This window comes from Triturus cristatus, chromosome 10 (genome assembly GCF_964204655.1).
Source record: "Triturus cristatus chromosome 10, aTriCri1.1, whole genome shotgun sequence".
Taxonomy (NCBI): Eukaryota; Metazoa; Chordata; class Amphibia; order Caudata; family Salamandridae; genus Triturus; species Triturus cristatus.
The window spans coordinates 751,925,537-751,939,446 of NC_140593.1; the positions used below are offsets into that span (position 1 = coordinate 751,925,537).

At 39.0% G+C, this 13,910-nt stretch overlaps 1 protein-coding gene across 2 annotated transcripts in view; it reads left to right on the forward strand.

Annotated features, from left to right (window-relative positions):
- The window catches only part of AGAP3 (ArfGAP with GTPase domain, ankyrin repeat and PH domain 3), a 1,862,985-nt gene extending 1,849,302 nt beyond the window's left edge, over positions 1-13,683 (forward strand). For both annotated transcript variants that reach the window (XM_085628261.1, XM_085628260.1), the window contains exon 18: positions 10,057-13,683. In XM_085628261.1, the coding sequence (XP_085484387.1) occupies positions 10,057-10,281 (225 nt within the window). In that variant the 3' untranslated portion in view covers positions 10,282-13,683. The remainder of the gene's footprint in view (positions 1-10,056) is intronic.
- Positions 13,684-13,910: the final 227 nt, after the last annotated feature.

The window sequence follows — 13,910 nt, forward strand, 5'->3', positions numbered from 1 at the left end:
GAAATGGGTTCATCTGAAATATGCAGCAAAGGGGCTATACAAAACTCAGAAATAGGTTCTGAGGGACTTGGTGAATGTATTTACAGCAATGCATAGAATGGGTTAGAAAGAACTCATGTAAATGGGTTCCGAAGAGCTCAGGGAAATTTGTTCAGTCAAAGTGGGGAAATGGGTTTATAAATACTCAGGGAAATTTGAACAATGTGAGTAAAAAGACCTGAACAACTCATAGAAAAGGATTTAGGAGTAACATGGATGCGGCCATAAACTTTGAAAAGAAAAATGAAGCTAAGAAGATTTCTGGAAATTGACATCAGAAGAATTCTGAAACATTTTTTTGAGAAAAATATTGGATTCAGATGAACTATGGAAAATGAGATTGGAGTTCAGGAAAACTGAGAGACCAGGTTTCAGCAGATTTCAAAGGGGCGCAGCACTCTGTGATTTGCAGTCAGAAGAACACTAGAGGATGTGGTTAAGAAAATGTCAGGGAAATTGAATTAGAGAAACATATGCAATGGTGTTCATAGGAAATCAGATAAATGGATTCAAATGAGCTTAGGGAAATTGTTGCAGCTAAACTCAGGGTATATCTTGTTCAGAAGAACCCAGTTAAGTGGGCTCCCATGGACATTTAAATGGCTTCAAAACAAACCCAGGAAAGAGGAACAGAAGAACCAATTAAAAGAGTTCAGAAGAGCACTTGGAAATTAGACCATAAAGACCATGGGATCGGGCCTGCTTTTTTAAAAAATAGCTCTCATTTTGGAAAGCAGGTGCAAATGACAGAGTATGTTTTTAATTAAAATTCTTCATTCATGCATTTGAAGTCATTCTCAGTTGTTCATTAGAGAAGCAGCTTTCCAAACCCCTGCCAACGGACAATTTGTGATGTTTCCAATCAGTGCATAGGGTGCACTGCAAATTGCATTTTCTGGTTGTCGAATGGGTGTATGTAAATCTGGCCCTAAAATCTTTCAGAGGGGTGCTTTGTAGGAATAGACTTTAATGACTCCATATTTTAGAGTTTTGACTATTTTTTGCTTCTATATGAGATATGAGTAAGAAAGGTTTTCCTAGATGGTCAGATCAGTCAATAACAGTGGGTTTAGTTAGAAGACATTGGGTGAGTGAAGAGGCTGTTTTTGCCAGGTCATTACATGAATACATATTGTTAAGTTTTTCAGTCAGTATATTCCATGAAAGTTTAAATTCCCCAAAATGATGTTACATTAAATACTGATTAAGGAAGATCTCTGGCTGTGCTACCATTATTTCAGGTTTTTTGGCATCTGCTGAGGCGAAGAATTGATGTATGAATACCTGGTGCCTCATCATGGGGACAACTTTTAAAGTAGACGAGTTTCTTGGAGACGTTGGCATATGTCCGGGAGCTCTGCCCTGTCTGCCCTTCAAAATGTGTAGCTCTTAATGGGGAAATTCAACCCCTTGATATTATTCCATGTGAATATGTTAACCATGGCAGCACTACACCTGAACTCTTGGTTGTCACTTCTCTACCTTGTGTGTGTGATTGTTTACAAGGTTACTTATGGAATCTCCTTTTTTGAACATCAAAATCTCTGGTTGGCACTTCTACCCCCTTCCCATTGCATATCCCCAACCTAAATAACATATATTAAGATAACTACAACAGTCAACCTACCATGGGTAAGGATTAGATACATCATTGATGTGTTGGTGAGGCGTGTTGTGGCCAACCTCATCCAAACCCACCCACCATACCACTAACTCCTGCAACACTTTTGTGTAAAGCCTCCAACTGTGAAGTGTATTATGAAGTAGATAGTGCCTCATTTTGTTGCATTCCCCACAGTCATTAATCAAGTACAGGTGCAATATTCAGGCATTGCACAGAGTGTTTATTGATGGTCGAGGTCTCTCCCACTTCTCTTGTGTTCTTGTGCCTTTTCTTGCAGCTTTAGAGTTATTGTTGATTGGGAGCCATTTGTAGTCCTAAGACCTAGTGCAGTATGCGCCTCTTCCTGATCAGCCCATGAAATAAATGAATTTTTTTGTTGTGTTGGTTAATGTGTAGGAGACCACACCATCAGTTCTTTGAGGAACTCCTGGCATGGGCAAAGGGTATCCCTGAGTTACTCCAAAAGTCACCTAGTAGCTGCCGATTATCTTCTAATGCTGGCGAGTCTTGAATCCGGAGCCTTTTTATACAGCTGTGAGTGGAGGCAAGTCAAAGCCCCACATGCTGAAGATGGGCATAACACCACCCCGCACCATCCCCACACCCGTATTCCAGCCTCACCACTACAAGGCAGGCCTGCACCATTTGCAAGTCACATGACCAGAGCCCCACACAACATCAGGCCTACTCCAACATGGCCTTACCTCTTTTCAAGCTATCACTAGAGGCTGCAAAATGGCTGCTGCAGCTCCGCACCACACACCGGCCAAGATCATCCTGTTGGTTGTGGTGGATTGCAGACTGGTACATTTTACCTCAACCTGGTCCTGGTTCTAAAAAAATTGGATGCCCACCTCTGGCTCTTAATTGCAGGTTACAGGAGGTGCGCAGATGGCTCTAAAGAGAAGTCCAGCTGACTTCCCAGGCACCAGGTTGCCTCAGCACTGGCAACCATCGCCCAAAATGTTTGGATTTAACTAAGGGATATGGATTTGGGAAGAACTCAGGAAAATTGGTTTAAAGAAAGACCGATTCATGCGACTTCAGTAGATAACTTTCAGAATAAATCTTGGAAATTAGTTCAGGCAAATTCCTAGGAATAGTTTTCCTGCAAACATTTGAAAATGGGTTTCAGAAAAGCTGAATGAAATAGATTCGGAAGAACTCAGAAACTTGACTTAAAATCATTTGTAGGTAATGGGTTTAAAAGGATTCGGAAATGTAGATCAAGAAGAACTGGGATTTTGGTATTGAAGGAATTCTCTAAAATGTTTCGGAGTAAAACAGGACAGAAATTCAGGAAAACTTCATTAAAATTGAATCAGGTGAAGTCTAGGAAGATGTTGTTCAGAAAACTTGGGAAACAGATTCAGATAGGGCCAGATGTACGACCATTCCAAATTGCGAGTCGCAATTTGCACTCTATAACAGTGTCAGAGACACTGATTGCGATTCCCAATGGGGTCGCAAAATGTGAAGCTCATGAATATTAATGAGCCACTCGCAATTTGCGACCCCATTGGGAATGGCTCGCCCACCCAGGAATAGTGGCCTGCTGGGTTCAGCGGACCTCCATGTCTGTGACTGCTTGTCAATAAAGCAGTTTAAAAAAAAAAAAATGCAGCCCGTTTTCCTTAAAAGAAAACCGGATGCATTTTTTAAAAAAATTAAATGTTTTAGCTTCATTTTTTAAGGGCAGGTAGTGGTCCCTTAGATCACTGCCTGCCCTTAAAAAATATTTCAGAGCCAGTCTCAAAGGGGAAGGGGTCCCCTGACGACCCCTTCCCATTTGTGACTGCATTACCACCCTCTCGATGAAAGGGTGGTAATTTGTGTGTGTTCGCAAAACATTGGTATATGGCTTGTGGCTCGATATTAGATAGGGAACGCCCCTTCCTGAACGCGAGTCGCAAAACACTATTTTGCAGTTGCAAATTATTTGTGAGTTGCAAAATAGTGTTTGCACATGGCCCTATCAGTATTAGCATGCGCAAATGGGTCGCAAACCTGTTTGCGCATGCTAATTCTCGCCGTACAGCTGGCCCATAATCTTTATGGCATGATTGAGATATAAATCATAAGCATGAGTTGAAAACACCTGGAAAAAGTTGCTCAGAGGAACTAATGGAAAGTTAAAAGTACTAGCAAACATTTGCTCAGAAGAATGTATGAAAAGAGTTCAGACGCACTTAGGGTTAAGAGTTCAAGAGAACTCTGGGAAAGGAGGTCATAAGAAGTCAGGGAAAATTATTAGGAAGAATATAAATAAATGGAGTCATAGGAACATGTAAATACATTCTGTAGAACTCAGAAGATGGGTGCAAACAAGCCTTGGGGAATGTGGATCAGAAGTTGGAGAAATAAGTTCAGAGGAAAGGGAGAAATGCATGAGGATACCTCAGCAAAAAGGTTCAGAAGTACTCACAGAAAAGATTTGAATAAAATATGTGGATAATTGTTTGGGAAGAATGTGAAAGTTGATTCAGAAGAACTCAGCTACATTGGTTCAGATATGCTCAGGATAATCAGTTTAAAATCTAAGAAATTGGTTCAAGCAAACCATGGGGGAAATGGTTCTGAAGAGTCGAGCTAAATGGGCTCTGAGAAATTGAAAGACATGCCATTAGGTGGGTTCTGTGGATTGTTGTTGTAGATCAACTCAGGGAATTGGAGTCAGTAGACCTCTAGTAAAAAAAGTTCAGGAATCATTGTGAAAATTGTGTTCAGAAGAATCTTGGGAAAATATATTCAAGTGCCATCTTAGAAAATGTAGTTCAGAAAAGCCCTGGGAATTTGATTTGGTAAACTTTAGTAATCTGAAGTTAGACAACATTTAAGAAATGGCTTTCAAGTAACATTGAATAATAGGTTCTGATTGACTCATGAAGATGAGCTCAGATTAACCCATTGGAGGAGTTCAGAAAATCACAGGCAAAGGCATTTAGAAGATTTTCGGTTAGTGCTGAGGGACACTCATTGGTAGGAGTTTAGAAAAGCACAGCACAATAGCTTTAGATTACCTTTCATAAATGGAATCAGATGAACATAGGAAAATGGATATATTGGAACAGATGGAAATGGGTTTGGATGAACTTGGATAAGCAGGTTCATAGAATTGATTCACATGGAAACATTCACACTCTAAAATGTGTGAAGAGCTCCTGGAAAGGGCTTCAAAGGAATTCATGGCAGTGGATTCAGAAGAACTTGGGGAATTCAGTTGAAATGAGCTTCAAGAAGTTATTTCTTCAGTTCTTTGAGAAAATAACTGTGAACTGCTGAGGGACTTTGAGTTAGAAGTACTTTGGGGAGTCCATTTATAGGAATTCCCTCAGCATACTGTGTGAAATAGTTTCAGAAGCACAGTATGAAATATGTTCGGCTGAACTCTTTGGATAAAGTGTTTAGAAGAACTCAGTGAAGTAGGTTCAGAAGAGCTCAGTGAAATAGGTTGTGGTGAACCCTGAAAACATTTTCAGAAGAATGGTAGAAGATGGTCTTCGTAGAACTCTTTGGAATTGGTTTAGGACAACATTTGGAAAATTAGTTCATATGAAGTCTGGTAACATTGGGTTCGGAAAGACTGCAAATTAGATTCGGAACCCAGCATTTTCATAAGAACTAAGAGAATGCAGCCAGAGTAACTTAATGGATAGCGAATTCAGAATAACATCAGAAAATTGATGCAACAGAACTCAGCTTAATGGATTCTGACAAGCTCATAGAAACTGGTTAGACAAATGGAATAAGAAGAACTTTCTAAATTGTGTTCAGCTGGACTTTGCAGATAAAGTGTGCAGACTAACTTGGTATAGTATCTGTTTATAAAAATATTTAAAGGACCCAGAGAATCAACTCCAAAGAAAATATTGAAATATGTTCAGAGGAACACAGATTCAGAATAACTGTACTAAATGGTACCTGAAATCCAATTAACATTTGTTCAGACAAGCTCAGGTACAACGTTTCATAGGGACTGGGTAATAGGTTCAGAACAAGTCAAGAAATGCGTGGTGGAAGACCGCTGGGGAAAGGATTCAGAAGAACTTTTGGAAATGTGTACAGAGGAAGAACTTGTGAGGATGGGTTCAAACGAGCTGTGAAAAATAAGTAAGGGCTAACTGTGTTAAAGTTGTTCCAGAGAGCCTGGGAACATTGAGTTAGAAGAACTGAGGAGAATAGGATCATAGAAATTGGCTTTGAAATACTTTATTAAATGGGTTCAGAAGAAATGTAGCAAATGTATTTAGCTGAACTCTATGGATAAAGGGTTCAGAAGAACACAGTAAAATAGGTTCAAATTAATTATGAAAATCTGATCAGATGAATGCCAGAATGAATACGTCCTCAGAAGAACTCTTTGACATTGGGTTAAAACATATTTTTTTAATTACTTCATACAAAATCCCCAAAGCTCCACCTCCACCATATTTAACCTCACCTCCGTGTATCCCAGTATACTTTATCTCTGAAATTGATGAACTGTTAAATAGTTCTGTTAGGGTTATTGTACTTCGTACTTGAGTCAGTGTTATAATCGCCATAGACGCAATAGAATTTCCTTGTAAAGTTGACTACCCCCTTTCAACTGTATATCCTGCTATATACCCTAGTGCCTTTTTCATGCTATCTGACCTTTTCTCCTTTCCTAATCTCTACTTGATTGTGTGTAAGATGTTCTTCATAAAGCACACTCACACCACTTTTTGAAGTTGTGCTATAGCAGATATTAAATAAATATGCATCTGAAAGAATTGGGTTCAAAATTACTCTTGAAAATGGATTCAGAAGAGCTGTGGCAATATTGGTTCATAACAGCTCTGAAGAATTGTGGTACAGAAGAACTGGCAAAAGGTTCAAATCAACTTTCCTGTAAGTGGATTCAGAAGAAACCTGAAGAAATGGGTGCATTGAAACTTTGGTAAATTGTTTATAGACAAAGGCCCTCTTAATAAGTAATATCCAAAATCAAAAAGGAGTCACCCTATTACTGTACATAGGGACAGGGTAGATTAAGCCAAGAAAACTTAAAGTCCCTTTAGAAATATGTGGCTCAAATACAATCATCTAGCCGTGTGCCCCAGTAATCAGTAATGTACTTTTAACAAGACCCTAAAGTCACATTCAATAAATCCTAGTTGTCAAAAATAACACTTTAAAACATACACAACAGTAATACTACTACAGTGTTAAATGTACAAAATCAGTTTTTTTAAATAATTATTTTTCTTGAATACAGTGTTCTATATGTATTAAAAAATTTGTTTTTCACATAAACAAGATTCGGTCCAAGTTTTAAACCGTACATAAAATAAACTCATACAATACTTTTTACAATTAAATGGTTAAAACCAGAAAACTATATGAAAGTCGACGCAGCGTTTCGGTGAATTTCTGATTGGTCACCTTCTTCAGGACCTAGTTTTCTACAAATTTAATATACAAAAATACAGATTAAATTACAGTTCATGAGAACACCAGTAAGTTTTACACTAGCTTGCCGCACTCGAATCCTCAAGAAAAGATTTGACCTGATTCTACATTGTATGTACATTACTATTGATACATCAACATCAAGAACTACCATAACGTCCTCAATCATATTCAAACAATAAAAAGTTTTTGTGACATTTACAGGAAATTGTGTGCAGCATTATGACATAATCAAAAACATTATGACTATGTAATAAAGAGTTATGAAAAAAACATCTATAACAAAATATTACTCTTGCGATAGAAACAACAAATGATCCCACATATTTGTTATATAACCTACCTATCGGGAAAGTTTCTAAAGAGTGGATCTCCTGCATGATTCTAAATGGGAACCACCTTTCCACTAAAAAAGCAGAGAATGTCCTGTAATAAGACAGATTGCGTTAGAAAATTAACAGATAAGTCAGTGAGTATTTTCTGTTAAACTGTTATCTCAGTTTGTTTAAAGCACACCTTTCTATGTGGTACAGTTCTTTATTTTATCTTATCTTATCTGCGTGCGTAGGAGCCACCGATATGGAATATATCGCTAGTATATAGCAACCTTACAAAGAGATATAATAGGTAATATCAGAAACCGACAGGACTTAGCCCCACCAAGTTTCGTAGCGTATTTAAAATACAATTATGAAACATTACCATTAAAAAGAAATTTATCAATTTTTCTTCAATATTACTTCATCAAATCTGGTGAGCCGTGATTGGACTCCCCTACGATGCTAACGCCCTTTTTGTCTTGCGCGCTAGTTATACTGAAAAATAAAAACAGTGTGGTGTCAGTTATTAATTGCAATATCATTTTTTTCTTTGATTACATTATTTGTACTGTATTGGAAATCCCCGATTTATTACTAATTAATGTAAATTACCTGAATATGTTGCAGTTCTTGATCATTTGGTTTTGATTTTGATGAGTAACGGTTTCTCGTGGATCAAGATTTAAAAAACAAAAATTCATGCGTTTTCCCGTGCTTCTGACAGATATCTGTATATTCTTAAGTTTGTACTATACTGTAATATTATTGGCAGCTTTAATTTCAATGTGCCGGGGCTGTAAGTACTATTTTCCATTTGGTACTTATACTACTATAGGAAATGTCCCAAAATTATTGGTCGCATTTAAAAAAGCTGCTCTTCCACCCTATTGTAGTAGAAGTTATTCTCCCGTTTTGTGCTCGATCTAGCCTTATCGCATGCTATGAAGCATGTTAACAGCTCCTGGTCTAGAAATATGACTGCGCTCACTTTCTTGTATCTTGAGTTTAAAAATGCACTCTAATTCAAATACGTTACGAGCACGATTTTATTGGTGTTCTAAAGTTATTCTCATGTACGATATTTAATCTGGAATGATGGCGTTTTATCTGCATGCTTTCTGTCCGTAGATTAAACCAACGATCGCCTTGACTCTGCTGTGTATACGGTTTTGAGATGTACTCTGGTCTAAATGTTTTGTGGAGACGGATCTTATTCTTGCTTTTGCTAGCAGTACATACTTGCCACTTGAAACGCTACCCATAAGTCATGGATTGAGTGTAATATAAATCACCCATCTCCCGTTAACTATTAGAATTTGGTATTAACTCGGTCTTGTTTACGCCTCCCGTCTCGAGTATACACAGGCTACAAACTTACTTGGTAAAAACGATGCAGCCGCCATCAGAAAAGCCTCAAACTTAATTTCGATTAGGGACTCTTTTAAATCACTAAAAAGTTCTATGAGAGGGTTACTGACAAAATGTTTTTTCCCATCTTTTGTTCGGCACTCTTGTACTGCATCATTACTTTTAATCTCAATCACAACTGGGACAAGGTTATTCCATCTTCGATAGGATAAAACATCCTGTAACATCATACAATTCATTATATATACGAGAAAAAGATTATAAGTCTCGTATTCATATGAGTAAAAAGGGAACCCATCATGGTGTTCTCATGAACTGTAATTTAATTTGTATTTTTGTTTATTACATTTGTAGAAAACTATGTCCTGAAGAAGGTGACCAATCAGAAATTCACCGAAACGCTGCGTCGAATTTCATATAGTTTTCTCGTTTTAACCTTTTAATTGTAAAAATTATTGTATGAGTTTATTTTATGTACGGTTTAAAACTTGGACTGAATAATTTTTATGTGAAAAACAAATTTTTTAATACATATAGAACACTGTATTAAAAAAAATAATTATAAATAAAAACTGATTTTGTACATTTAACACTGTAGTAGTATTACTGTTGTGTATGTTTTAAAGTGAAATTTTGACAACTAGGATTTATTGAATGTGACTTTAGGATCTTGTTAAAAGTACATTACTGATTACTAGGGCACACGGCTAGATGATAGCATTTGAGCCACACATTTCTAAAGGCTTTTAAGTTTTCTTGGTCTCTTTATAAGTAGCCAAGTTTAACAGCTAATATAGACCAAACCCCTTAATTAATACCAGGGGTCCTACTTATTCTGGTGGTCAGTATTGAGAGAATTGTGAGATTTTGGGGTAAATTGTGGAAATGTGATTTACTGTATCAAATCCCACATTTTCCCAGGAATTTCTTCCGGAGAATTAATCTGCTAGGATTTCTGAGTGAAATAACCCAGACGTGATGCTCCTGCATAACTTATAACACTTTACCTGCCCATTGGAATTTAAAGGCCACTCCTAATGAGTGCTAAGGGTTGCAAAAATAGGTTCAGAATAAGTCCAGGGAAAATATGATCTTATGCCTAGAATTAAAGCAGGGGTTTGGAAACAGGGTTGCAAGGTAAATGGTCTAGTCAGTGCTCACGGAAAGGTATAATTGGATATTGAAACATGTGAATGCTATGTAGCTCTGTTAACCCCTCTAGATTACTTTTACTGCTCTTGCTGATTTTTCTCCATCATTCTTATTCTGCAGTATGGTGTTGATGTGAAGAGCCGGGATGCCCGTGGATTAACATCTTTGGCCTATGCAAGGCGTGCTGGTAACCAAGAATGCATTGAGGTCCTTCTTCAGCATGGGTGTCCCAATGACACATGCGTGCCTCCATTGACTCCCAGCCTGCCTCGACGGAATGCCAACATGAACAACAGTAATTTGCTGCCCGGTTCAGAGGTGGAGTCGGACCCTATCATCATTTGACCAAGGACATCCTACTAGGAAGAGATATAGGTCTCCATATGGCCCCTTTACTAGTTTTATGACCTCATTATCTCCCTTCCCAAGCAAGAGGGTGTCATCAGCTTCGCCTTCCAGCGAAAACTGAGCTTTCTGCTTGGTCTTCTTGTGTCCCTGATCAAAGTGGGTGCCCGTGAATGCTGGCTGCCCTGTTATTCACTTGCGACACTGGGGAAACGCAGAAAGCTGTGTGTATGCTTGTATGGGTACAGAGAGTGTGGACACCGCAAACTTCCTAATGCAAGTGTTTTGCTATCAAAGGTGTTTGTGGAATGACATCCCTTGTGCAAGGATTGAAAAAGCATGTTATGCGGGAGAATGAGATGCATTGCAGAAAGGTGTTTTCCCTGTATGCATAAAATGATGGAGCAGATGAGATTATAACATAGTCACAACGATGTTGCAAGGGAAAGCATAAACAGTACGTTGTTGCTGGATTAGGGCTGCTAAAAACTGACCACAGAGGCTGCTTTGAGAAAGGAGGGTCTTTCCTCTTCTGATCTCTCCTTGAAGCCTGCACTCATATTCTGTGCGACTGTCCAGCTCAATCACTTCCTGCTAGCAGTCTTAAGATTCAAAATGACACTCATCATGAATGACCAGTAAATGTAACTGTGGGCCATGCCATCAAGCTTTGCTCTGCAGTAGCCACTTACTTTCAAATCCAGTCAGTCTCTGACCTGTAGACATGTCTGTGACCTGAGGGGCCATCTTCTGGAGTAACCTTCTGCAGTAGCTGTTCCTTGATCTGGAAACATCTGCCAGCATGTGTCACCCTGGAAGGCATTAAGAATGATCTCTGCTTAAATCTGATGTTTTTAGTTATAGAGTATTCAATCCTGGATGATGACACATAGTCTCAGTTTAAATGATACCACAGTCCCATCCACTTTGGTTGAAATTCAGCTTTTTCCAAAATTAAATTGCTATGTGTCACTGAAGGCCTATCCAGGCGTTTCATTGCCTTTCACTGCATGAGTATGTATATTGCTTAGCAACCTACATGTTATCTAGGACTTTTTTGCAAGCACTCTCTTTTTTAACTCTCAATCACCTGTCCAAAAAAAAAGTAGAACATAAGATCGGCTATTGAAATCGTGTGCAGGGATCTCGCTTAAATGTTGTATTGAGTGCAGATGATTCAAAATCATGCAGCAAGACTGGTTAACAGGACATGCAACTGGAATCTTTCCCTCTGCTACAGTGGCTACACTGATGAGTTTCACATCAACTTTAAAGTGTTGTCTCTTTGCTTTCTATGAAAATACCACTGTTATCTAAGCTAGAACTCTAAAATCTATCACTCAGCCACATGGTTATCCGGGCGGTTATTGTCACCTGACTATCCTCCCTAGTAATCCTCACATGTAGGAGAGTTAGGGTGGGTGGCTGAAGCTTCTCTAAATCTGCCAGGCACTGCAGTAACCTTCCAGAGTCTATCACAAAGATAGGTTTTTCTCTTAGTGTTATCTTTCTTTGCTCTGCTTGTTGGTTGCTTCTTTTACTCTCAGAGTGTGTAATGACAAAGAAATGCTTTGGATTTGGCGCACAATACAAGGGTTCTTGATTAGCCTGCTATATTACTGTATATTTCCACCGTAAGGCTACATTTTGATTGTATCAAATCCTTTTGTGGCTTTGATCAATCTTCTCCACTGTATCAACGTTCTCGCCTAGTAGCCTGTAGGGGCCAGGCGTTCACCATGCCTTTAGCTGAATACTACTTCCAGGTGATTGTAAATGAGGGAGGGATATTGCTCTTAAGCTTTAGGAGAAAGTGCTAAGGAAAAGGGGGAGTTGCATTCCCATTCCTCCTAAAGAATTACAGAGACAGAGCATTTTCCATTCCTTCTGAATGTATCTCCTTAAGAGCCAGGCAAAGGAGTATGGAGCACAGTGTTGTCCCTTGTTCCTGGTGGAGTCTGTAGGAGTCTGCTGAGGTAGTGCAGAGCAAATGTCTTTATCATTCCTCTTCATGAAGTCAATAGGAGTCTGGTATACAAGTGCAGAGTGAATGACTTTCCTCGCCTCCTTATGAAAACGGTAGAAGTCAGGTGAGCCAATGAAGAGCAAACTACTTTCATATTTTTCAACATAGAAAGAAGATTGTAGATGTTAGCAACTTCTTCCACAGTGCGTTTCTGTCACCGTCCTTCAATCAAATTTGGCAAAAGTAATTCAACTCTGTGTTGCAACACATCTGGAGAGTGGAATTGGAAATACTCTCTTGAGTGAAAACAGGCGAGGCACACAGATGTGAGAGAGGATATTCCGGAGAGACAGCTTGACAAAACGAGAGATGCAAGAAACAGCTGGGAATCTATCATGGCTGGACCATGGAAAAGGTTTGTGTAATGGGGGGCAACCGTAGGTGACGTTAAGGAAACGAATTAACAAGAGGCGAGGAGGAGAAAGCAAGAAAAAGAAACACTGAATTATGTGTCAAGAAACTACGGGGATGGAAATATAGGGAGAGTACAACATAGTGCTGGAAAAGGTTACGCAACTACATGCATGAGAGAGTAGACAGCAGCTCGATGAACTGTGAAGATACAATAGGGTCATCAGTGTCATACCTGGCCCAATAGGGCATTATAGTGAAAGATGATGATTGGAATGAACAGTTGTGTGGGAGTGAGACAGATGGGCAATGCTGTGGCATGGTGGCACCCTTTGGGATGAGTAAGAGTCTGATGATCTGTGATAAAATGTCTAATGTCTAATGATGGGATTGAATCGATAGTAGTTATGTGGAGAGAGGCGTGATCCACCTGGGTTTGTACGATGCAGATGCAGTGCTGAGGGAAAGGTAAAGGTGGCCAGTGAAACGGCCACTCAACAGGACTCTTTTCTTGGCATGTTCCTTCTCCACCTCAGGTTCCCAATGGATGTCTACCCTATTTCTTCTGGCTACCCTTCCGGACACCTAAACAGTTGTGTCCTTAATGTTGTGATACTCCTGTATAAAGTGTACAATGCAATTATTTATATGGAATTCTGTAAATAGAGGGACTCTTTGCGTTTAACTGCAGTATATGTTGGTGACTTCTGTATTCTGAAACAAATGTTAAATAAATGAGATAACCGATTGACAGACCGCCTAGGCCTGGTCCAATAGTGATGATTTCAGACACGACTGAACTATCTTCTCTTCCCTCACACTGAAAGAGGATCTGTGGGCGTATGCTTTATAAATATGCACTGACACCGGACAAATGTATGAGGCTGCTCTTCACTGTGTGTAGGTGCAGTTATTGCAATCTCTGAAAAGGGCACTTTTTCTAGTCCACAGAGGATCCTTCAGCTTTTACCTTTTCAGACGTTTCTTACCTTGTGATGAAATTAATAAAATCAACGTGGAAGTTTGTTGTTCTGTTTCTAATCATTCCTTTACTTAGGTCTTCAAGAGAATCATCCCAAGTGTTGTGTGATTAAGTGCGCTAATTAACAGAAGAAACGGACGGGCATGATCTACATACTGTGTGGGGTTTCTTTCTATTGTAAGTTCAAGATTTTGTCAAAGACTTACCCGAGCCACCATGTCTCCTCTGCAAGTTGTTTGTAAAGATAATGAGATGCCATCCTGCTATTTT